At 35.4% G+C, this 24,816-nt stretch overlaps 5 protein-coding genes across 6 annotated transcripts; 1 reads left to right on the forward strand and 4 right to left on the reverse strand.

Annotated features, from left to right (window-relative positions):
* On the forward strand, positions 1-1,813 carry LOC130717371 (F-box protein At2g39490-like). The gene is made up of 3 exons (XM_057567583.1): positions 1-795; positions 1,155-1,313; positions 1,709-1,813. Exons 1-3 carry the CDS (start codon positions 1-3, stop codon positions 1,811-1,813), a joined length of 1,059 nt encoding a protein of 352 aa, XP_057423566.1.
* Positions 1,814-4,821: 3,008 nt separating this feature from the next.
* On the reverse strand, positions 4,822-6,511 carry LOC130728814 (pentatricopeptide repeat-containing protein At1g12300, mitochondrial-like). Its single transcript, XM_057580387.1, has 2 exons — positions 5,581-6,511; positions 4,822-5,526 (listed from the first exon to the last, which is right to left on the reverse strand). Exons 1-2 carry the CDS (start codon positions 6,443-6,445, stop codon positions 4,826-4,828), a joined length of 1,566 nt encoding a protein of 521 aa, XP_057436370.1. The 5' UTR covers positions 6,446-6,511; the 3' UTR covers positions 4,822-4,825.
* A 6,100-nt stretch (positions 6,512-12,611) lies between these two features.
* LOC130717377 (pentatricopeptide repeat-containing protein At5g39710-like) lies at positions 12,612-13,193 on the reverse strand. Its single transcript, XM_057567592.1, has 2 exons — positions 13,043-13,193; positions 12,612-12,943 (listed from the first exon to the last, which is right to left on the reverse strand). Exons 1-2 carry the CDS (start codon positions 13,191-13,193, stop codon positions 12,612-12,614), a joined length of 483 nt encoding a protein of 160 aa, XP_057423575.1.
* On the reverse strand, positions 13,159-14,407 carry LOC130728816 (putative pentatricopeptide repeat-containing protein At1g12700, mitochondrial). The gene has a single exon (XM_057580389.1). It carries the CDS (start codon positions 14,282-14,284, stop codon positions 13,292-13,294), a length of 993 nt encoding a protein of 330 aa, XP_057436372.1. The 5' UTR covers positions 14,285-14,407; the 3' UTR covers positions 13,159-13,291.
* A 1,070-nt stretch (positions 14,408-15,477) lies between these two features.
* On the reverse strand, positions 15,478-22,806 carry LOC130728813 (putative pentatricopeptide repeat-containing protein At1g12700, mitochondrial). Of its 2 annotated transcripts, none has more exons than XM_057580385.1 (2): positions 21,067-22,806; positions 15,478-17,039 (listed from the first exon to the last, which is right to left on the reverse strand). In XM_057580385.1, the coding sequence occupies exon 1, from the start codon at positions 22,690-22,692 to the stop codon at positions 21,067-21,069; it is 1,626 nt and encodes a 541-aa protein (XP_057436368.1). In that variant the 5' UTR covers positions 22,693-22,806; the 3' UTR covers positions 15,478-17,039. The 2 variants fall into 2 exon arrangements, with proteins under 2 accessions (XP_057436368.1, XP_057436369.1); XM_057580386.1 differs by lacking the exon at positions 15,478-17,039 and adding an exon at positions 17,046-17,867.
* Positions 22,807-24,816: the final 2,010 nt, after the last annotated feature.

Below are 24,816 nucleotides of genomic sequence, written 5' to 3' on the forward strand. Positions count from 1 at the left end.
ATGGAAGATAACACTGCAAAGGATCTATTCAGCAATTTACCAAATGAAATTATGAGGCACATTGTTTCTTTTCTTCCAAATGAATCTGCACTTGAAACCATCTTTCTCTCTACAAGGTGGAGGAACCTGTGGAATGAAGCTCTTGTTAGACATGGAACTAAAGAAAACATCACTCAGGTGGTTGCTGGATTTCTACAGCGTTTTGAGGAGCTTGATCCATTGAAGCATCCAAGAAAGCTTCAATTTCACTTTGGTGGAGGTAGAATAGTCATGGCAACAATTGCAAACAACAGTAAGCTTTTTTTGGATTTCTCCACTTGGAAGAAAGAGCTTATTGAAATTCAATATGAATTGCAGTTCAAGCTCAGTAAAATGCAATCTTTTACCTCCAACATCTCAGTGAAAACTCTCTATTTGAAGTCAAGAAGCTATTTGACAAGTGGGGTAGCTTCCACCATCATTTCAAATTTAGAGCATCTTGAGAATTTTGTCATTATTGAGTGTAGTGGGTTGCAATCTTTGAGCATTGACTCTGCATCGGAGCTGCAAAAGTTAACCATCTGGGATTGCTTACAATTGAAGTCTCTTCACCTTAGAACTTCCAAACTCAAATCTTTTCAAATAAGTGGACCGCTTCCTTTGATTAGGCCTGAGTATCATTTCAACCTGAGTGATGCCATGCTTGATTTTAGACTGGGACCAAGCTGCAGAAATTTCAAGACTAGGGATTTTGATGCAACTCTATTGACAATAAAGAACTCTCAAGTTCTCACACTTTGTAAATGGACTTTTGAGGTAAGAACCTGTCCATTTATCTTGCTTATTTTTATCTTTTTTCATACATTGAGAACTTGAAGCAATGAATTTTATGCAAATATATATGATGGATTGAAATCTTCTGTCCTAAGGTGCGTCTATTTCTTGTTCCACCAACAAAACTTTGATATATGTCAATTAGAAACCATCTTTTGAGTTTGTAATTGCATGTCTCTTTTAATTGAAATGACAAAATTTTATTGGTGGGACATGAAATTGAGACGTCATTTAGGGACATAAGATTATGAGTTATGACTTGTTGATAAGTGATGACCAAAAGCATATTCAACATGTCTCTCATTCTTAAAGAATATAACTCCACAATGTCTTTCTTGCAGGAATTAATATGGCCATCAGTTTCTCCTATAGCTGGAAGTTTCAAATTCTATAAATTAAGAGAATTATGGTGGATTGACAGTTATAAGGATGAATATAACATGGATGCCTTATTCTGCTTCTTGAAACTATGCCCTGCCTTGGAGCAACTTTTTGTGACGGTAGGTTTATGTCATCAACTAACTATTTCAAAAATTTAAACTCTTAGGTGAAAACATATAGATGGTGTTAAAATTATACTTCTAACACATCCTCTCATGCAAGACAGTGTTAGGCTTGAAGCATAGACAATGCACAAGTCCACCTTGTGTTGTAATTCAACTTTTTATTAGAAGAGTACGGGCAAAAATGATCAAATTCTAAAATCTAAACCACTTGGCCATAAATGCTCTGAAACATTTTCATGAATCAACTATCATAATGCTGAAGTTGTTACACATGAATGATTTTTATATTACACTTCTAAGAGTTTCCTTGTTGGGGAGTAATTGAAGCTCTTGTTCTGCTTTAGTCTTTAAGAATTCTGAAAATTCTTTTCTAACAAATTGATGTGCAGATTGATCCTGAAAGTTATTGGACTGAAAGCACTAATTCATGTTTGATGCAAACAACCAAATGTGTAGAATTGAAGCATCTAAAACTGGTAAAGTTAATGGGATAAAGAACAAAAAAGGCTTTTGATATGTCAGAGACAAAAAGGGATAAACTGACTCCTAGTGTTTAGTTGAAATTATTCAGTATAAAATATCATTTTTCTCATAATGACATAAGGAGTCAAAAACATGATATTTTGGGGGGCATTTGTTAACTACAAGTTTAAATAATTTCGACTTGTAAGGTATAATTCGACTGTGACTGATGGAAGTCGAAGGCATGAGGAATTAGACATGCAAAGTTATTAAGTGTCAGATGAAGTTAGCATCTGTGAGTTCGACCTAAAGTTTTAAACTTCGAGATATAAGAAGATTTGATGTTAAGAGCCGGTTATTGATGATATGACGCAAGGAGGACACGTGTAAGGCGAGAAGGTGCTCCAGAAGACACTTGTAATTGTCTCGTTAGTCGACCGTTAGAAAGCAGTTATGTTATAGGTCTATAAATAGTGGATTTTTACATTGAATCGGGGTTCACGAATTTACTTACTCGAATGTACTCAAAACGCTTACAGTCAAACGCAATGACTACGAGCAAACTTAGAGGAAAAGAGTATGAATCTCGTGCAACTCTTGTATTTTAGATTTGATTACTATACATAAATAAAGTTTCAATACTTGTTCTTTACTTTAGTTGAATTTATTTGTTTCGTTTACATTTCTCATTGAAATTTCTTAGTTTTACTAATCAATACTTAAAAATATTTTCACGGAAGAACCCAAGAGGACTTGAATCCAGTCCCCAGATTGATCCTTGGATTCTCTTATTTGTTTACCAAAATTTGGTGTAAACAATAGTCAAACAAAAATCTCAACAATTTTCAGATAGTATGCACATTCATATTTTCGACCAAACATCCTTTCAAAAACACTTTCAACAAAGAAACTTAATGAACCCAACTAAACAGAAGATATATAAATCCCAACAAATAATTAAGAATCAAGTAGATAAGAGTGGAATCAAGTAGGTGTGCAATTCCCAAAGATAAATTCGGTGGTTACAAAATTGCAGCCTTCTAAAAGTGGAATTCTGGAACCACAAACTTAAGTTTCACTGGACCAGGATTCTCAAGAGTTGAACCCCAAACTGCATGTCCCTAAAGTTCAATCCAATGGTGAGAGAATAAACCATTGTATGTATATAATTTAGTTAACTATTAAACACATAATATTCAATGGATAAGATCTCATCCAGTTAAAAATTAAACTGCAGAGGATCACTATTTGAAGGAGATGATGAACAAATGCACAATCCACTACCACTCATGGCTATAGATTTTGACCCTATTTGCACAAGTTGCTATTTTTAGCATAGAAAAATTGTAAAAGGAGAAAAACCAGAGTGTATGCTCCTTTTACAATTTCCCAGTAGAAAGTGTATACTCCTTATCTAGTTGGCTCTGTACCAATAGATATTATTTGGAGCATAAGTTAAGGAGCATACACTTTCTATAATTACAACCTTCTACCAAAATAAGTTAGTAAGAGTGAAGAAAGAATACAAAAAGCCAGACATAGAGAGAGAGAGACTTTTGCAATCATACATGGACAAAGACTGCATCTGCATGCATGCAGCCAAGAGAAAACTAGACAAGAAATGGATTTTGTTATACATATAAAGTTGACATCTACCCCATAATGCCAATTGATAGATTTATTAGTTCATCACATTATTCATAGGCAATAGGAGGAGAAAATAAAGATGGAGAAGGATAATTAAATAAGCATGTTCAAGCAATACAAATGCTAACAAGTAAACAACTAAAGGAAGATGAAGAAGGAAGAAAAGTGAAATGAGCAAATACATGACAGAAATAAAATGGAAAAATAGGTAATTATAGAGACAAAGGCAGATGGCAGAGCCAACTAAAGTAAAACATAGTGAAAACATATCCAACATTTAAGCGTTTTGGTAAACTTTTTTCATAGTAAGGGTTTCAACAGATTCTGATTAAATGGTCATTGAGATGCCATAAGTAATTTAGGCCACCTTCTAGCTTCTTCATCCCGTAGCTTTGCATCCATCTCCTTGCTAGGAGGATATTTTCTGAACGCAAAACACCAAAATCTCTAAATACTTGAACGAGATTAAAGAATATTAAGCTATAGGGCATAGGTCAAATTAACATACCCTGTCCGAAAACAGAGAGAGTTCAAGTATTGAATTGAATTGAATTGAATAGGGTCCTAGTGAAGTAGGAATCAACATGATCAACTATATCTCATTTTTATGAAGACAAAAGCAGCCATAAAGATATAATTGAATGGAACTCCATGATAAGTGCTTATTCTAAACATAGAGAGTGGTTTCAATGTGGTGAGCTGTACAACCAAATGAAACTATCATATGTTATACCAGACCAGGTAACATTTCTTGGGCTGCTCACAGCTTTTGTTAATTCAGGCCTTGTTAATAAAGGGAAATAGATTTTCATAGAGATTGTGGAAATATATGGTAACCTATTAATCAAGGAAAATCAATTACCCATATGTGGCTAATGATAAAGAAATTGCATTTGCTCTGATTCTAGATGCAAATCTCTGGTGGGAGGGCAGGCATGGGACCAGTATCAAGAGAGAAGGATAAGACATAGTTGTTCAAAATTCATATACCAAAGTTAGACGAGAAGTGAAAAACAAATAACAGGTAGCCTGTCAGTGGAAGGAATTACTTTAACTACAAATTAAATGACTTGCAGGGTAGTCCCAAGGACATCAAGAGTACCCAGGGAATGGTGCAAGGACCTTCCAAGTGAAAGTCAGAAATAGAAGCAACATAGAACCCGCAATATCCATTAGTTTGAGCTCAAGTCCAAAACTGAGCCCTGCCCTGTCAATGGACTAAAAATTGAACCCTTTTTAGCAGCCTCACAATCCAAAACTCATGAACTTCAATATGTTTCACTATCTTTAACACCGATATACCATGCCCTGGTCCTGCGTCTCCAGGTAGTGAGTAATCTGGAACCTGATAAAAACCTCAAACTAATCAAAATGTACGTCTCCTTCTCCGTGTGTATCTATAATTTTTCCAGTAGACCTCTATCAATCATTTCACGAAGAAGTTTCTCAGCCTTGTCATTCTCACCATTTTCAAAGAGTGAATGAATAATAGTTTCAAAAGTTATAGCATTAGGAGTACATCCCTCATTTTCCATTTTTGACAGCAAGGCCAACGCTTCATCAAACAAGCCTTCTTTACAAAGCCCATTGATCATAACAGTATATGTATAGACAGTTAGATGATAGCCTTTAATCACAAGATCCAGAAAAACCTCTTGTGCATCTTTGAGTCTTCCTTCTTTACATAGTCCATCTATGAGTATTGTGTATGTGAGCACATCCGGCTGAATACCCTGATCTTTAATTTTCTTGATAAGTGCAATTGCCTTGTCAACGTGATGGCTTTTGCATAAAGCGTCCAATAAAGAATTGTAAGTGAATATATTGGCCGGTTGTCCTTTCACATGCATCTCTTCAAGAAGCTCCCAAGCATGAGAGGCTCTCCCCGTTTTGCATAAACCATCAATAAGAGAACTGTAGGTTACTGTATTAGGAATAATCTTTTTGCAATCCATTTCTGCAAGGAGATTCAAGGCTTCATCCACCATTTTAATCTTACATAATCCGTTGATCATGATATTGTAGCTCCGAACATTAGGAGTCACTCCCCTCCGAGCCATAGCATTGAATACATCTTGGGCTTTATTCACTTCATTAACTAAGCAATATCCATCCATCAAAGAATTATAAGTAACAACATCAAGTTTCACACCTAGTTTCATCATCATAGCTAACACACTTTTAGCTTCTCTCACATTCCCTTCCTTGCACAAAGCATCGACCAATATACTAAAAGTATACACATTGGGGTCGATGTTTTTCTTCATCATTTCATCTAATAAACGAATTGCTTGTTTCAATTGACCAACAATGCAAAAGCCATATATTAAAGCATTGTAAGTGAAAACATCAGGAGATATTCCCTTGACAATGATTTCAGAATATAAATTGCAAGCATGACTTACAAGTTTATCTTTACACTGGCTATCGATGATGGTGTTGTACATTACGACATTAGGTTTAATCCCTCGCCCTTGAATCCGCCTAAGCAACTCCAAAGCAGCACTTGTTTCACCCATTTTACATAGCCCATTGATCAAGGTCCCGTAACTGACTTGATTCAACCGAAACCCCTGGGCCAGCACGACATCATGAAATTGCAGAGCTCTGTGAACATTGCCGTGAAGACAGAGACCTTTGATAAGAGTAGTGAAGGTGAAGGTATCTGGGTGATAACCTCGCTTGAGAATGTTGGCAAATACAGAAAATGCGGAAGTGGTTTGACCTAGGTAGCAGTGGCAATTGATGAGGATGTTGAGAGTAACAAGGCTGGGCGTAATTCCAGTGATCTCCATTTGGCGAGAAAGTGATATAGCGGTGGAGTAATGCTTGGTCTTCACGAGGGAAGTTAAAATCTTACCGAATTCGAAAATGGGTGGGGTATGATGCATTTGGAGTAAGCGGTTGAAGAAGGAGACAACATCATCAACATTGTGAAAGGAATGGGGTTGAGAGTGATAGGAACGAAGAACAGTGAGATTAGAAAGAAACGAGAACCGCCACAACGACGACGACATTGTAAGATTCACGGGGTCGGGAAGCAAGCAGCGGCGGAGAGGAACGCCAGTTACAGAGTTAGGTCACGCTGACCCTTTTCTTTTATAAATCATTTTTATTTTTATTTTTATACGGAGTAGCGTGAATTTTAGCTTTTCTTCATTTAATTTTTTTTTTAACAAAATTCTTCATTTAATATCATCTTCACACCAATTGCACACCCATTTTTTAAAGTTTAATGTTATTTTTTTGTACATCGGAAAGATAAATTGCACCCGCCAGAAATCGATCATTGAACCTCTCCTACCCAACTCATATGTCCCACAGCTCCTACCACTTGAGCTATCCTAAAAAAAATGTTATCTTATTGTGGATTTTTTTTTATTGTTATCTTAATGTGGATTTAAAAAAGTGCTATCATAATATGTGGTAGGATAAATGATTTAATGGAAAAGAAATATAGGTAGAAAAAATTGGTGATATTTTTTTTTGAACTTAAAAGGCTTTCATTGAAATCAAATTGGCATAGAAGCCATTACATCACGGTCTAGAAATTCTTGCAAGTCGGGAGGACCTTCCTCCAACCAAGCCGTGTCCGACAAAGAGGAAGCATTCCGAGCCATAAAATCGGCAGCGGACCGTTAATATAATTTTCACGCATTGACACTTAAAAAAATCGTAACAACTACTTTGGACAGCTGGACAAATTAGTCGTAGCATAGGGACTTGCCTTTGGAGAGTATCCGAGAAAGGAAGGTTAGTAGTTGGTACATTGTGCTGAAGCGATGGATTAAAAGAGGGAATATATCTATATAAATTTTTGTGGACAAATTCAGAGACTTGAGCATAAAGAAATAAGCTACCCTTGGGAACCTAGAACATTCTCACGTGCGTAATAACTATGAGTTAAGTTCTTTAATGATAAAAATAGTGGTTTCGCACTAAATGAACCGGTCGGAATTGGAAAGAATGTCTTGATCAAAGTTTACACGCTAACTAGGAGAGATAGAACACTAGCACCCATAATTCACCGACACTTACAAGAAGCAGAACGTGGGTCGATGGTTAAGTGTTCAATCCTTTCAACCATTTATTAATTAAAGCTTTCAACTCTTTACCATTCCTACGCTCTTTTTATTTTGCTTTCTATCATTTATTTCCAGCCATTTAAGTCTTTTATTCATCCATTTTAATTGTTCCCTTAGTTAGTTCGACCTACTTTGTCACTAATCTCTCGATAGTAATCATAAGAGCTTTACAAAGTGGTCTAGGAACTTGCATTAAGGAACATAATCCATTCCTCGAGTAATCACTTGATTAGGGTATGTTGGTTTCTCCCAAGCTGACTCACACAACTACCCTAGAACTATTTATTTAAAACCAACAACAAGGTCATCCAATTAGATTAGATTAGATTGGATTTGATATAAAAAATTATAATTTAAATTAAATAACTGTACTAAATTATTTTAAAATTTTATTTTTAATTAAATTTCTATTATTTATAAAATAAAATAAATTAAAATTGTTATCATTATATTATTTTAATCTTTTGGTAATTTTTGTCTTTTTTTTTTAATTCTTACTCTAATGTCACATACATCCATGATAGGCCAGTGACGAAAGAGGAGGTTCGAAGGACTGTGTTTGGTATGAAGTCTTTTAAAGCTTATGGTTCTGATGGGTTCCAGCCGTACTTCTTTAAAAAATATTGGTATGTGGCAGGTGATGAGGTATGGAGAACTATGGCCGAAGCGTTTTCTAGAGGGTATTAAAATCTTGGCATGATAGACACATTAATAGTCCTGATTCCTAAAGTTGATGTTCCAACTAGACTAAAAGAATTTATACCCATGAGCTTGTGTAGTGTTCTTTATAAGATCCTGACTAGAGTTTTGGTTGGCGGCTTCGACCTTTCCTTGATGATTTAATTGGTCCTATGCAGGATAGCTTTATTCCAGGGAGGTGTTCAACAGAGAATATAATTATAGCCCAGGAGGCTATGCACTTTTAAATAGATTTGGATAAAGAATATGACAACTTCAGCTGGGATTTCCTCCGCCTAACTCTGATTCAGTTTGGTGTACAATTCCGGGTGATTGATTCAGTGTTTAGTGCATGTTTGGTTTGATGTTAGAGCTGATAGACACGTAGTTCACATATCTTAATGCCCTATCGGATGATTTATAATTTGTCACGTTAAGTTTAATGTGGATAAAAAAAGCGTGATTTTAATATATCTTCAACGTGAATTCACCTTGACTTCAACAAAAATCCAAACGAATACTTTTAAAATTGAACTGAACTTCGTTCAAAAGAAAATTTTGAACTGAACTTGCACTATTTGAAAGTGAAATTACGAAAGAACCATAAACTGAACTTGCACTATTTGAAGGAGATGATGAGCAAATGCACATTCCACTACCACTCATGGCCATAGAAATTGACCCTATTTGAAAAAGTTGCTATTTTTAGCATAGAAAATTTATAAAAGGAGGAAAACCAGTAAATCATTTCTTGGTTAAGTAGAAAGGATTAGAACTCTTAGATGCTACTTGGGAAGACAAAGTCATACTTCAACAACAATATCCTATAAATCCAACCTTGAGGATAAGGTTTCTTCTAATGGTGGAAGTGATTTAATGATACCAATTGCCAACCATAACCACTAACACTAAATGGACCTCCAGTCCCTAAATGTCCCTAACAAATTCTAGTACAACGAAGATCCCCATAACCATACCCTTGTGCTTAAGGGTGAATTATTATTGAAAATGAAGCGAACTTCTTCTCCATCTCATACAGAACTACCCATGTAGCTGCTTTCTTTCCCGCTGAACCAGTAGTTCGCTGAAAGGCTTATTTCTTTACTACAACAATCTTTTGTCAAGAAACTTAGCAGGTTCCCTCTTCAGTTCCACACTCATCTGGTAATGTATTATGTGATATATAACTCAAACAAACTTCTGCATGCACTCAGGCAATGCACTATCTCCTTTGTTAGGTTACAATACAATACAAAAATTCTTAAGCTTCATTCAGTTTTCAAGCATTACACATTCCACCAATCACAATACTGCTGTAAACATCAATGCAAAAGTAAGTAGAACAGCAGAGAATGAGATAGGGAAGTTTCCTTGTCATGAAAGGGAGATATCATTGGGAAAAAGCAATGATCAAAATGAGAGTTAATGAAGGTGCAACTTTCACAGCTATTTAAAGCTGAAAAAACACATCTCAGCTATTTTTCACATAACTTAGTTAATGCAGGTTAAAACGGTGAAGTTGTAGGCCAGTTTTTCCAACAAAGTTTCACTATTTTTTTTTTGAAACTTACTGTAAAAGGCTATTTATAAGATACTATTTTGGTAATCCTCGTCACAGAATCTGGTATAAGAAACGTAGTTCCTGGACTTGTGTTCCATTCAGGCGATTTTAATTATGAGTAGAACAAGAAATCTTGAGAATTCCAATATCCAGTAAGCTATAAGGTCAATATTTAATTATTAACTACTAGTGCAGGTTACTAAGTAACATAACATAATTTCTTATGTTCAAATTTCTAAAAATATTCAACCAGCCTTAAACTTCTATGCTTCTGAGTTTCTTTTATGCATAAATGGCTCCAGAAAAGTACTATCTTCTAAATAACACAAAGTTTATCAAAGTTTGGTTTTAGTTGGCTAGTTGATATTAGAGAGTATATTATATTACTGTGTAGTTTCTTCTCGTACAATCAGGTCGTGAGTGTGGCTAGCTGTAAGTTGACTGCATTGTATAATAACCTGCAGTGACTGACAGGTATAACTGATTCTGTTATCAGTTATAATAAATGAGTTAAATCTCATCTTAAGTCTCTCTAAAAGTATCAATCTCTGCTTACTCGGATCAGATACTTCTGTAGTTCACTCTTAAAAAATATTCATTTTCCCTTACTGTCTCTCATTTTCTCACCTCATAAAATCTAATACTTAAACCATGTCCTGAAGTGGCCTGATTAATGCTCATAGCAGCTACAATTGCTATTATTGTATTGTAATTTGTAACATTAGGTACAATGGAGAAATTGATAAACACGGAAGAAAATCATAGTTAAGAGAGTATCAATGTAACACAAATCCCATATTTCCTTTCTCTACTTCTACAGTTCTACCACTTCCCCAATGCATCGCCCTCATACTAAAGCTGTTCCGTTAAAATATATGATAATTTTCCTAATACCAGTAAAGCTACTGCATGTGTAATCAGTAAGCAAGAGACAAGAGTCAAGCCCAAAACGCTACCTTACAGGAGAAGTGAAAAAGCTGATGGAATCATATGAGGTGGGCAAGTTGGTTCTTTCTAATTTTAAGAAAATATGTTGTAACAATTTGAGAAGACAATCTGCTAATAAAAGATAAGAAATTATGTCTGCTTCTACGCAAAATAAAGTAACACCAAGTTTATATACAAATATTACAAGAGTACTGTAACTTCATTAAGATAATTGTAGCAGATTCTACAGGAATGAAATTGATAGGAATTAAAATTACTAGTAGAGATATAACAGAAACTAGATGGAACAAAACACAAAACTCCCAAGAACACATAACTCACACTTTGTGTGTCTAGCCATGAACGAGTGTGGGCTTAGTGTTCAAGCTGTGTCCAAGTTGTGTCTGAGCTGAAAAAAATAATTTTGTAATTGAACACTTTCAACACGTTTCGGTGTCGGACGTGTGTGCAACACCTGGATACTCCCCTTCCCAGGCGTGTCCGTGCTTCAGAGGCAGCAGAGAATAAACCAGTTCAACAAAACTTAGGTTAATACCTTGTACAAACTCAACCATGGTTCTATCAAGCACTTCCACACCTTTGAGCCCATTAAGATTAAGAGGAAGGAGGAGGAGGAAAATGTGACAAGGAGGAGGAGGAAAATGTGATAGTAAGCATTTAGCACAATACAACTTCTCCATCAGGCGTATCATTAAACTGTCACCAAATCTAGTAAACTAAACCTAACTGGAAAACACAACAAAAATCAACTTTTATGCAACCGACTCCAACCTGAACCACGCTACACAACAATGAGCCTCAACAAATTTTAAAATGACAAAAACAGCATACAAATAAGGATAACAAGTGAAAACAGCACAAAGTCATAAGAAATAAACAACAAAAGAAATGCCAAGTTCAACCATGAACATTTAGGAGTAATTAGATTCAAATCTTTATGAAAAACCCTCATTTTCATGATAGTACAAACGCACCTGCATTAGGTGCCTAAAGAGAACCCTGGCTCAAATTTCAGAAAACTGGCCATGCTTCTCTAATCTATGATATGGCTCCCTTCCCACACAAAGATCCATCATCGAAAGAACAAAATCATCCAGTTTAAAACTTTCACGAGATTGCCTAGTTAATATCTCAATCTCAGCTTTTACACTCCTCAGATCATCCAAAGGAACCAACCTATCTTTAGAAATTGATTTGCTGGCCATAACCATCCATTTCAGAGTCATAGTATTTGAAGAAGCTTAATGACACTGATATTTGAAGAAGGAACTTGTCGTAAGGCACACGATACCATGAATCTGAACAAGTCAGGACCTAGGACCACCATCCTCCGTTTTTTCCAAATCATCTGATCTGCAAAACAGTAACAATAAGACTTGCACCAACCACAGCACAATACCCAAAATAAGACAAACTAAACATGTTGATTGCAAATAATCCCCCTCCACACCCCTCTCCTAAAGTAATCACTTCTAACAGTGATAAGAAGATCCAGAAGCCAAACAAACAAGAAATAAACAGCAACAGAAAAATCAAATTCAGCTATCATTAATTTTGATAATTAATAGAGTAAAGTATTCCAAATAATCAAATCAGTTTCAGCTTGTTTTGTTATCTGAAAAATTAACAATGAGCACTGACTGAAAAAAGAACAAGTATATGGAGCAAGTCAACAATAAATTGGAATGAAAAAGATTAGTTAGGTCAAGGCTAAAATAACTGAACATTGTTATTATTGCAAGAGAAAAAGGAGCATAACAACAAATGAATTTAATTAGAACTAAAATGAGAGTTGTAGTGCATCTTATTTTTTATCTGTAACAATCATTCAAAAATTAAAGATTGGATGGTCAAAATCAAGTTTCTAATGATTTAATATGGAACTAGAAAGCAACTTACCTAGTTGTACTCTTAATGTAGACTTCTAGCAACCATTTCACGAAGAAGCTTCTCTGCCTTCTCATTCTCACCTTTTTTAAACAAAGCACGAATAATTATTCCATAAGTTACAGCATCAGGAATACAACCGCTGCTTTCCATTTTTGACATCAATATCAATGCTTCATCAAACAAACCCTCTTTACAATACCCATTAATCATAACTGAATATGTCCGGACATTTAAATTGTAGCCTTTAATCAAAATATCCTGAAAAATCTCCTGAGCATCCTTAAGTCTGCCTACTTTGCATAGTCCATCCATAAGTACAGTGTATGTGTACATATTAGGCTGAATACCCTGTTCTTCAATTTTCTTGATTAAAGCAATTGCCCTGTCAACATGATGGCTTTTTCATAAAACATCCAGTAAAGGGTTGTAAGTGATAACATTAGGTGGTATACCTCTATGATTCATCTCATTAACAAGCTTCCAGGCATCAAAGGATCTTCCTAATTTGCACAAACCATCAATAAGAGAATTGTAGCATATTGTATCAGCAATTATCTTTTTGGAATGCATTTCATTTAAAAGACTCCAAGCTTCATCCACCATTTTAATCTTACACAAACCATTAATTATGATAGTATAGCTCTGAACATCATGCGTCACTCCCCTTTGGACCATGAAGTTGAATATATCTTTGGCCTTGTTTACTTCCTTAACAAGACAGTACCCATCCTGAGAGAACTATAACTAACAATATTAGGTTCCAGACCTTGTTTCACCATCACAGCAAACACATTTTTTGCTTCTTTCACATTTCCTTCCTTACATAAAGCCTCAACCAATATATTAAAAGTACGAACTTCCGCGTCAATACATTGCAACACCATTTCGTTTAACAAACCAACCGCTTGTTGAAATCGACCAACAATGCAAAAGCCATTTATCAATGCATTATAAGTGACAGCAATAGGTGGAATTCTCCTGGCAACCATTTCAGAATATAAGTCATATGCATCACTTACAAGTTTAACTTTACACAAACTATCAATGATTGTGCTGTACATTATCACATTAGGCCGTTCAATCTGTCTCAGTAACCGCAGCGCCGCTCTTGTGTCTCCCGTTTTGCATAACCCATTGATCAACGTCGCGTAACTAACTTCATCCAACCGAAATCCCTGTGCCACCACATCATCATGAAATTCCATGGCTCTTTGAACCATGCCTTTAAGACAGAGACCTTTCATAAGTGTATTCAAGATGATAGTGTTTGGCTGATAACCTCTCTTGAGAATGTTTCCCATTACAGAAAAAGCTGAAGTAAGTTGACCTAAGTGGCAGTAACAATTGATCAAGATGCTGGAAGTGACAATGTCAGGCCTAATTCCCTTAAGTTCCATTTGGTGAGAAAGTGAAATGGCGGTGGAGTAATGCTTCATCTTGACTAGGGAAGTTAAAATCATACTAAATTCGATGATGGAAGGGGTAGGATGCATTTGGAGCATGCGGTTGAAGAAGGAGACAGCATCATCAACATTGTGAAAGGAATGAGGTACAGAGTGAAAGGATGGAAGAAAAGTGGGGTTAGAAAGAATGGGAAACCTCGTTAATCTAAACAATGACGATGATGACATTGCAGCAATTTTCGTTGATATGTGATGTGCTCTGCTCACCACACCAACAACACCGAGCATCATTCCAAAAGTGCTAGGCTTGACTACCACGCTGCTCTGTCTGTGAACGGCTAATTCGGCGCATTGGGGTTGGGGTTGGGGGTGTACATTCTTTTGTGTATGTCATCTAAATAGAAAAGGTTTGAACACTATTAATATTCAGGGTGTTTTTATTTATTTTTATCTTATATCAAAAAAATCATTATTTTAAAATAAGCTGAAAGCATATTATTTGCAAAAGCTACTTTAGAGTGCATTTGTTTCAGCTTTTATTTAGAAAAATCACTTTTTTCATTTGAAACAAACACAGTCTTAATTATCTTATCAGGGATATATACGTAATTAAAATTATGGTTTTGTTCTAATGACTTAGAGTTACCTAACACAACACACAAAACATAATTTTCATGTACCATCTTGTTATGTCCTATTCCGTAGTTCTATATTTTATCCTGATATGTTCTGTCACCAAACGCTACCTAAGAATTTACAGAAGATGAATTCTTTTGAAGACCCAAACCATCCCTTTGTGGGAAATGGACAGGGCCTGTCTACCAATAGTATTGGTTCCTCCTTTCTACTTCCTTTCTCTAAACCAAACACTAATCTCATTCTCAAAAACCTACTATATGTTCCCTCAATTACTAACAATCTTATTAGTGTTAGTAAGTTTGAAAAGGATAATAGGGTCTTCTTTGAGCTTCATCCTCATTTGGGCCTTGTAAAATCTCAGGACACCAATGGAGTCTTGCTCCAAGGCAAAGTGGGATCGGATGGCCTTTACAAGTTCTCTGACTTGAGGCTAAGCCACACCAATGCAAGACCTTCTATTTTTACTATATATCAAATTCATCTAATTGTACTGCCAATGTATGGTATTCTAGATTAGGACATCCAAATCTTGATGTACTTAAAAGGGCTCTACATTTATGTAAATACCCATATCAAATAAAATTGAAGTTGAGTGTTGTAAGGCTTGTGTGCAAGTTAAAGCCCATCGTCTTCCTTCTCACCCCTCTACTACTGTGTATTTAGAGTTGGTTTATAGTTACTTGTGGGGACCTTCCCTAAAATCTATTGGCTATTTGTATTATATCACCTTTGTGGATGATATACATGAATTTATCTTTTAAAATCGAAGTCCGAAGCTCTTTCTACCTTTGTCAAGTAACCAATTATCTCAAAAGTCTAAGCTATTGGTAAAGTCCACATGAATGGTTTCATATTATATTCTAACACGCCCTCTCACGCAAGAGCCCTTTAGGCTTGAAGTAAGGACAATGCATAGCCCCACCTATCAAGTGTTGAAATTCAACTTTTTATTAGAAAAATTGGAGGCGGCATGGATGGAACTCTAGACAACTTAGTCATAGAGACTCTGATACCATGTCAAATAACCAATTAGCCCAAAGTAAAAGCTTAACCTTTTGGGATAATTGGTTGCTTGACATGGTATCGAAGTCGATGGGTGGTGTAGCCATGATAACAGCTCCTTGTGTCGAAAGTCTTCCTAACGATGAGGTCAGATGGCGTGTCTCGTTGACACGGTGAAGCGAACGACGCTACAAGTATGGATAACATCAGTACTTCCGTAGAGGGAATATGGTAATGTGGCGATGACTCGCATTTAAGGGTAAGAGATTAAATCTTCTTTTGAGCTGCAATTAAACACTAAAATTAAATCCGTACAAACAGATTGGGGGAGGGGGAGAGTTCTCAAGAATTTTGGCATATCACACAGGCTAATTTGTCCTTATACTCATCAACAAAATGTGAACGCAAGCATAGACATATTGTAGAATTGTATTTATCTTTGCTTGCTCATGCTTCTATGCCTACTAGATATTGGGACTGTGCCCCTTCGACTCACCTGGTTCCTGTTTTAAATAATCATCCAATGCAAACTATGTCCAAGTTTGGAATTGTTTCCATACTTCACCCCCACACTCTTAAATGCTCAAATAGAACCTGCTACTGTGAAACAGACTCTTGCTCATCCCCAATGGGTTGCAGCTATGAAAAGTGAGTATGATGCATTGATTAATAACAAGACTTGGTCATTAGATTCTCTTCCTCCACTTAGAGAGGCTATTAGATCGATGCAAGTGGGAATTCAAGATTAAGGAAATTCCCGATGGATCAGTCAATAAATACAAGTCTCATCTTGTTGCAAAAGGGTTTCATCAACAACACGAGTTTGACTATACTGAAACTTTTAGTACAGTTACCAAACCTATTATTGTTCAGGTTGTTCTCACCCTTGCTTTAACACAACAATGGCCTATACAGCAGCTGGATGTCAACAATGCCTTTTCAAATGGCATTCTTGAGGAAGAAGTATACATGCAATGGTGAAACTGACAAGAGCATGGTTTGTAAGTTGCATAAGGCTCTTTATGGCCTAAAACAAAACAGGCTCCTCGGACCTGTTTTGAAAGGTTGACAACAGCTCTAATTCACTTGGAGTTCACTACTTGCAAATGTGATCCTTCACTTTTGGTGCTTTCTAACTCTGGATTATTTATTTATATGTTGATCAATGCGGATGAAATCATCACCAGAAGCGATTTCCTTCATTCAGAAGCTCAAGCTCATTCAACAGTTAAATGATCAGTTCTCTCTCAAGCAAATGGGTCATTGACAGTGGGGGTGGGGAAAAAAGAAAAAGAAGTAAACTTACCTAAAACCTCCGGGGCAGTGAGCTTTAGAGAAGGTTTTGTACACAGCACTTCCTTATTCAAATCTTTAACCAAGTCATGCCAAGCATATATCAGAAATCCTTGAACACAGACATGATAAGTGCATTTAGAAGACAGCGGCAATTCTCATCCACATTCACAAGTCTAGGTTTTCAGTATCATCTAATAGTCCTTTTAAATTGACCATGGTATATAAGTATAATTATAAACATTAATTTGTAACCATTTAGCTAGAAGACGAGCTCTCATGCATCATTCAGTTTCCCAGCTCGACACATTCCATCAATCACTATATTGTTGGGGAAAATCAATGATGAAAGTGAGAAAAAATGAAGATGCAATGATGTGCACAACTAGCTTATATCTGAAAATAAATATATTTCATAGAAACACATCTTGAATTCAAAAAATGACTATAGCAACAATTTGAAAATTGCTATAGCAATTTAAAGATAAATTCGCTCTTTCTAATATAATAATATTGCGATATCAATTTGTAAATTCAACCGAATAAAAGATAAGAACCTCCTGAGCTTCTATGCAAAATAAAGTAACTCCAACATAGTATACAATTTTGACAATAGTCCTGTACCTAAACGCTTAATCTGAACCAAAGAAGTCATTGAAACATTTTACACTTTACCACGTAGTTATAGCATATTCAAGAGGAAGGAGAATGGTAGGAACTAAGAACTAAAATTATTATAATAATGATGGGGCATTTTAAAGAACAAAGCTCTAGTTACAGTGGACAATTGCAACAAAAAATATTTCAAATGCAAAAAACTGAGAAAAATTCCAGATCAGTGCCTTCTCTTCCAGGTGGTAACAAGTAACAACCAGCTTAAACTAACCAATTGATTATATACTCTCCTTGTCACCACCATTCCTTTCATATTCAAATGTAACTGCAAAGGCGAAAAGAAGTGTTTTACCTTTCATCCTTTCTAAACACAACAAGAGCCATAAAAATGCAGAGAAGAAATTAAAAATACTGATGAAAGATCGTGTAATCTGCAATTAGAACTAGAGAATACCATAATTTAAAAGACAGTGGTTCCCTGTTGTTGACACCAAAACTCTAAACTAGGTTTGATAATAATGGTTTTTTCATCATGTTTTTATAGGGATAGTAGTAGTAGACTCTATGTCATGTTGTATTTAGAAAATTCATCTAAGTTTAAACAGAAAACTGTCAGAAGAATAGTCTTTTGATTTTATAATTTTAAAAATATTTCATCAAGTGAAATTTCCAAAATTTACAACTCAGGAGCATGCAGCAATGAAAACATCAACTGGTTGAGACAATCGAAAGTTTTAGCTGATCTAAAGAAATTGATTTAAACACTAAGTTTTGTTAAGAGAAATATCAGGTGTTACAGAAAAATCTTTAGTATGTAATAAAGAAGGCATTTTAGTGACTGGATCTGTTTGTAAGTAGAAATAAAAACCATTTAACTTCAGAATGGATCAGCAATACAACAACAAAAGTCTTATCCCACCATGTAAGGTCGCTTTATGGGTCACCCTACGCCATTGAGCTCAATCAAAAACCAGATTATGGGGATTATTATTGGTTATAAAATCACAGAATGGATCAGCAATGCTGGAAATAAAATCAATTGTAACAATCTATTTAATTTTTGTTGGGCTTGTTTCATTAAAAAAGAGACAATATACCATCTCATATGAAACAAACCAAGAACTCCAAACTAAAGCAACTATCAAGACACTAACCCTATAAACAAAAAATGGAAAGAACATTATAAGAGTCAACAGATAATATTGAAACTACCCTGGGGTGAAGGATGGCAACCATATCAAGTACAAAATTAATTAAAAAACATAAGACATCCAAAACATAAGAAGCAGTGAGGCCATTATAAAGCTTAATTACTCTGACCCAGCAGATACAAAATATGCAAACCAACCATAAAAGTTCAACAGTGACAGAAACAGGTATTTTATATGGCACTAAAGTTGTTTATCTTCTTTTTTCCTTTCAGCAAGCTTCGAGCAACCATTTGATGAAAAGTTGCTTTGCCTTATCGCTTTTTTTTTTCTTTCAAAAAGAGCACAAGTAAATAATTCAAAAGTTATAATACTGATTATCTTTATAGTGCAATTCCAATGAGGGACTATAAATGATCATAATCATAACTAAACAAGAGAAATGAAATCTGAGCCTTTTGGATAATCCACATTTCTTATATTTCTTTTATTCATTATTTTATGAATGTCAATTTTAAACGATCACAAGAAAACAGTCTCTTAAAATGTTCACTACCAAAATAAACCGTAGTCATAGAAAAAGGAAATATTAGCAACTTCAACACATAAGACAAATCAGATGATTCAAACAAAAATGTGCATGTGTTTTTCACTCTTCCCTTTGAAAGGAGACCACAGGTGCGATGGGGCATATTAGATTTAAAACCATTCATGTACTCTCACATAGTAGTTTAACATCATGTCCAACGCAAAGGGGAAAATCTGGCAGAAAAAGAAACTTTGACAAGCTTGCTTCTGCAAAGATGTTTGCACTAGAAACTCAAATGGAAAACAAAAAAAAAAAGATAAATTTTTATGTCACAAACTCCAATCTGCACCACACTAGTGAACAGGCACCAATGATCCTTAATAAACTTAAAAATTACAAAAACAGCACGACCCAGAAGCCAAAAACAGGACATATACAAAAATAACAAGTGAAAACAGCACAAACCCCTAAGGACAAAACTACAAAAGAAAAGTCAAGTTCAACTATCAATAATATGAAGCAAATAGAATCAAATCTTTATGAAAACCCCTCATCTGCATGACAAAAAATTAGGTTCCTAAAGTGAACCCTGGCTCAAATTTCAGAAAACTGCCCATGCTTCTCTAATCTATGAAATGGCACTCCTGCCTCACAAAGATACTAAAGAACAAAACCTTCCTCTTTCAACGTTCCATGAGATCTACAACAATTGGGTGCCAAGAAAGCCTACTCATTATCTCAATCTCAGCCTTTACACTCCTCAGATCATCCAAAGAAACCAACCTATCTTTAGCAATTAGTTTGCAGGCCATAACCATCCATTTCAAAGTCATAGTACTTGAAGAAGCTTAATGACACTGATATTTGATGAAGGAAATTTTCGTAAGGCACATGATACCATGAATCTTGTCAAACAACCAATTATCCCAAAAACTTAAGTTGTAGGGAAAGGGCCATATGAATGGTTCTATACTATATTTCTAAAATGCGCCCTCACACAAGAGCCTACTTGGGCTTGAAGCGTGAACAATGCACAAGTCCACCTACCATGAGCTCAAATTTCACTTAAATAATGGGGGCGGCAAAGGATCGAACTCTAGACCATTTAGTCAGAGACTCTGATACCATGTCAAACAACCAATTATCCCAAAACCTTAAGTTGTTAGGTAAGGCTCATATGACAAATCTGAACAAGTCATGACCTAGGACCACCATTCTCCCTATTTTCCAGCTGATCTGCAAAACAGTGACAATAAAACTTGCACCGACCACAACAGAACCCCAAAATAAGACAAACTAAACATGTTCATTGCAAATAACCTCCCTCCCTACCGCTTCCCCAAAGTAATCACTTCTACCAGTGATAAGAAGATCCAGAAGCCAAAAACAGCTCATGCACAAGGATAACAAGCTAAATCAGCACAAACAAACAAGAAATAAACATCAACACAAAAATACACTTCAACTATCATTAATTTGGATAATTAATAGAGTAAAGTGTAAGAGGTAAAGAATTCCAAACAATCAAATCAGTTTCAGCTTGGTTTGTTATCTGAGAAACTGACAATGACCACCAACTGAAAAAAAAAATACATATAGGGAGCAGATCAACAGTAGATTGAGAAGAAAAAGGATAGTTATGTGACTCATGTCAAGGCTAAAATAACTGACCATTGTTATCATTGCAATAGCAAGAGGAACATAACAACACATAAATTTAATTAAAACTAAAATGAGAGTCGTAGGGCATCTTCTTTCTTATGTGTAACAATCATTGAAAAAATTACAGATTGAATGGAGAAAATCAAGTTTCAAATAATTTAATATGGAACTAGAAAGAAACTTACCTAGTTGTAAAGTAAACCTCTAGCAACCATTTCACGAAGAAGCTTCTCTCCCTTATCATTCTCACCTTTTTCAAAAAGAGCTCGAATAATTATTTCATAAGTTACAGCATCAGGCATACGACCGCTGCTTTCCATTTTTGAAATCAATGCCAATGCTTCATCACACAAGCCCTCTTTGCAATACCCATTGATCATAACTGTGTATGCCTGGACAGTTACATTGTAGCCTTTTATTAAAATATCCTGAAAAATCTCCTGAGCATCCTTAAGTCTTCCTACTTTGCATAGTCCATCAATTAGTATAGTGTATGTAAAGACATCTGGCTTAATACCCTGATCTTGAATTTCCTTGATTAATGCAATTGCCTTGTCAACATTATGGCTTTTGCATAAAACATCAAGTAAAGGGTTGTAAGTGATAACATCAGGTGGTGTACCTCTATGATGCATCTCATTAACAAGCTTCCAAGCATCAGAGATTCTCCCTAATTTGCACAAACCATCAATAAGAGAATTGTAGCATATTGTATCAGCAATTATCTTTTCGGAATGCATTTCATCTAAAAGTTTCCAGGCTTCATCCACCATTTTAATCTTACACAAACCATTAATTACGATAGTGTAGCTCTGAACATCAGGACTCACTCCCCTTTGGACCATTAAGTTGAATATATCTTTGGCCTTGTTTACTTCCTTAACTAGACAATACCCATCCATCAAAGAACTATAACTAACAATATTAGGTTTCACGCCTTCTTTCATCATCACAGCAAACACATTTTTTGCTTCTTTCACATTTCCTTCCTTACATAAAGCATCAACCAATATATTAAAAGTATGAACTTCCACGTCCATGCGTTTCAAAATCATTTCGTTTAACAAACCAACCGCTTGTTGCAATTGACCAACAATGCAAAAGCCATATATCAATGAAGTATAAGTCACAGCATTAGGTGGAATTCTCTTGGCAACCATTTCAGAATATAAGTCATATGCATCACTTACAAGTTTATCTTTACACAAGCTATCAATGATTGTAGTGTACATTACCACATCAGGCTTAACCAATTGCCTTCTAAGCAATTCCAATGCAGCACTTGTTTCTCCCATTTTGCATAACCCATTGATCAAGATCGCGTAACTAAATTGATCCAACCGAAATCCCTGTGCCACCAAATCGTCATGAAATCGAAGCGCTCTTCGAACCTTGCCTTTAAGACAGAGACCTTTGATAAGTGTATTTAAGGTGATTGTATTTGGGTGATAACCCCTCTTGAGAATGTTGGCCAATACAGAAAATGCGAAAGTGATTTGACCTAGATGGCAGTAACAGTTGATCAATATGCTGAGAGTAATAAAGTTTGGCGCAATTCCCTTAAGTTCCATTTGGTGAGAAAGGGATATAGCGGTGGAGTAATGCTTCATCTTCAGTAGGGAAGATAAAATCATACTAAATTCGATGATGAAAGGGGTAGGATGCATTTGGAGCAAGCGGTTGAAGTGTGAGACAGCATCATCAACATTGTGAATGGAAGAGGGTACATAATGAAAATGGGAGTGAAATGAAAGAAGAAAAGTGGGGTTAGCAAGAAAGGGAAATCTCTTTAATCTGAACAAGGAAGACATTGCAGCAATTGAGATTCTCTGAGGCCGTTTTCAGCTTCAATTTGCCAATGCGGCTTGACTACCACTACGCTGCTCTGTGAGGTGCATTTGGGGTTGTTTATTTTACGGATTTGAATCCTCTCCATCTAGCTTCTCTCCATCCTCTCTCCATCCAAATCTGAGTCATTGATTTGGAAATTTAAAGGCTTGGATCAATTTAAGAAGAGAGAAAAAAAATGAATTGTATTTAAAAGCTTTGATCAATTTAAAAAGAAAGAGAAAACATGAACTAATCCTCACCTTTAAAATTCCAAATCAATGGCTCAGATTTTGGATGGAGAGGGGATGGAGAGAAGTTGGATGGAGAGGATATATTTTACTGGGTTATACCTCCTGTACGGCTGTACCCATTAAAAATGGAAGGAATGATACCATGTTTTCACTTTTTATGAATTGTGAAAGTTTATTATGGCAGAAAACATGATTTTTTTTTACTACATCGGAAAACAGAAAACATGATAAACCAACATAATAGTATAAAATTTCTTTTTTTTCTTTTTTTATAACTAAAATTTAGGGTGAGAGAATGGCGAGTCACTCTAGATAAAAATGTTGTCGGATTTGAAGTGCGCTTAGCCGTTTACACAAAACTAACATTTAGTTTTCCTTAAAGGATTAATGGGGTTCAAAAACTTCTTATTTTTAGATGGATATGGGAAAAAAAATCTTATTTTATACTAAAAAATCAACATTCTTTCGTATATTATCTATTTCTATTTAAACACTAAAACTAATATCTCGGGTTTTTCTTTTTTAATTCACACCCGAATACATCTAAAATAATTTTATGGCTCATTTAGTATCTTGTATTATATAAGACTTGATAGTATTAGGTTTGATAATATAAAGTCTAGCATTAGGTCGAATAAAAAAACTGATCTTATACCGTGTTTGGTAAGACTTTATATAATTTATTTTTTATATAAAGTTATACAATATTATATTTAATGAAGTATTGAATAATGATGTATAGTATAAATATTATTTGTACACTAGTACTATATTTTTGATATATAATTCTTTGTTTTTATGCTTCTAATTTCTCAAGTTTATTAAATCATTTTTGTAAGAAATAAACCTCTTGATGAAAGCTTCGCCATAACTGTTATATTGTACAACTATCAGCCAAATTGAACTGAATTTACTAAAAACCTACAAACGACACTGTCAAGAAGCAGAAAAACTCAATGATTAGATACCACCAAAGTTTGTTTACTCTATTTTTCATCATCCATGAAGCCTTCATTTTTTGGCCCGTTGAAAAAAAAAACTAAACCTGTTATAAATACTAGTCCCAACCGCCACGTCAGCTCGGCCTCGACAAGCTTGAGGCCGAAGCTGAGGGGCAACTGTTATAGATACTAGTCCTTACTGCCACATCAGCTCGGCCTCGGAAAGCTTGAGGCCGAAGCTAAGGGACAACTGTTATGGATACGAGTTCCGACCTTCAAGTCAGGCCAACCTCGGTAGCAGTGCTATTAAACTCGGCCCGGTGATCGACTCGGTCAAGCAATGGGTCACAGGTCTGAGCACTGGGTAACTGGTTGAATCGGTTGACACTAAAAAAGAATTTAAAAATTCATAATACCATAAAAAATGTTACAAAAGCCGTCAAATCCAATATGTGAATACCCCTAGTCGTAAATACATATCAAATCGTGTTTTTTTAACCACAAATATCTTTTTTTTTTTGGAAAAACTAAAAGATTATATAAATATAAGGGACAAAGCCCATAGTACCAATACAGATAGAAACTAGCAAGACAAAAAAAAGAAGAAAACCAGTTACAGCAAAATGGAAAACACAAAACAGTAAAGAAAAAAAGGAAAAACAACCAACATAAACAAGCAGCAGCAAACTCCCACTTCAAGGTTTCCAAGGGAAAGTCACGAACTCCCCAAAAGCGTAGACAAAATTTCGAGAAGTAAAGATGGATAGAGCACATCTTCAAACTCAGCAACCAACAATAGCAAACTGTCAAAGAGAAGCACACACAGAAAAGGGTAGATTGAATTAGCTTGCAACCCGCAATACAATCACAGGATCCATATAACAATAGCAGCAAGAAACTCCCATGAGCCAAA

The sequence above is a fragment of the Lotus japonicus genome, chromosome 1 (genome assembly GCF_012489685.1).
Source record: "Lotus japonicus ecotype B-129 chromosome 1, LjGifu_v1.2".
NCBI classification, from domain to species: Eukaryota; Viridiplantae; Streptophyta; class Magnoliopsida; order Fabales; family Fabaceae; genus Lotus; species Lotus japonicus.

Coding starts and splice junctions, on each gene's coding strand:
- LOC130728816 (XM_057580389.1), bottom strand. CDS start 14,284: ATGATGCTCGGTGTTGTTGGTGTGGTGAGCAGAGCACATCACATATCA.
- LOC130717371 (XM_057567583.1), top strand. CDS start 1: ATGGAAGATAACACTGCAAAGGATCTATTCAGCAATTTACCAAATGAA. Junction 796..1,154: donor TTTGTAAATGGACTTTTGAG/GTAAGAACCTGT, acceptor TCTTTCTTGCAG/GAATTAATATGGCCATCAGT. Junction 1,314..1,708: donor TGGAGCAACTTTTTGTGACG/GTAGGTTTATGT, acceptor ATTGATGTGCAG/ATTGATCCTGAAAGTTATTG.
- LOC130728814 (XM_057580387.1), bottom strand. CDS start 6,445: ATGTCGTCGTCGTTGTGGCGGTTCTCGTTTCTTTCTAATCTCACTGTT. Junction 5,527..5,580: donor AGCTATGATGATGAAACTAG/GTGTGAAACTTG, acceptor GATATTGCTTAG/TTAATGAAGTGAATAAAGCC.
- LOC130728813 (XM_057580385.1), bottom strand. CDS start 22,692: ATGTCTTCCTTGTTCAGATTAAAGAGATTTCCCTTTCTTGCTAACCCC.
- LOC130717377 (XM_057567592.1), bottom strand. CDS start 13,193: ATGGTGGATGAAGCTTGGAGTCTTTTAAATGAAATGCATTCCAAAAAG. Junction 12,944..13,042: donor TAATGAGATGAATCATAGAG/GTATACCACCTA, acceptor AGAAAATTGAAG/AACAGGGTATTCAGCCTAAT.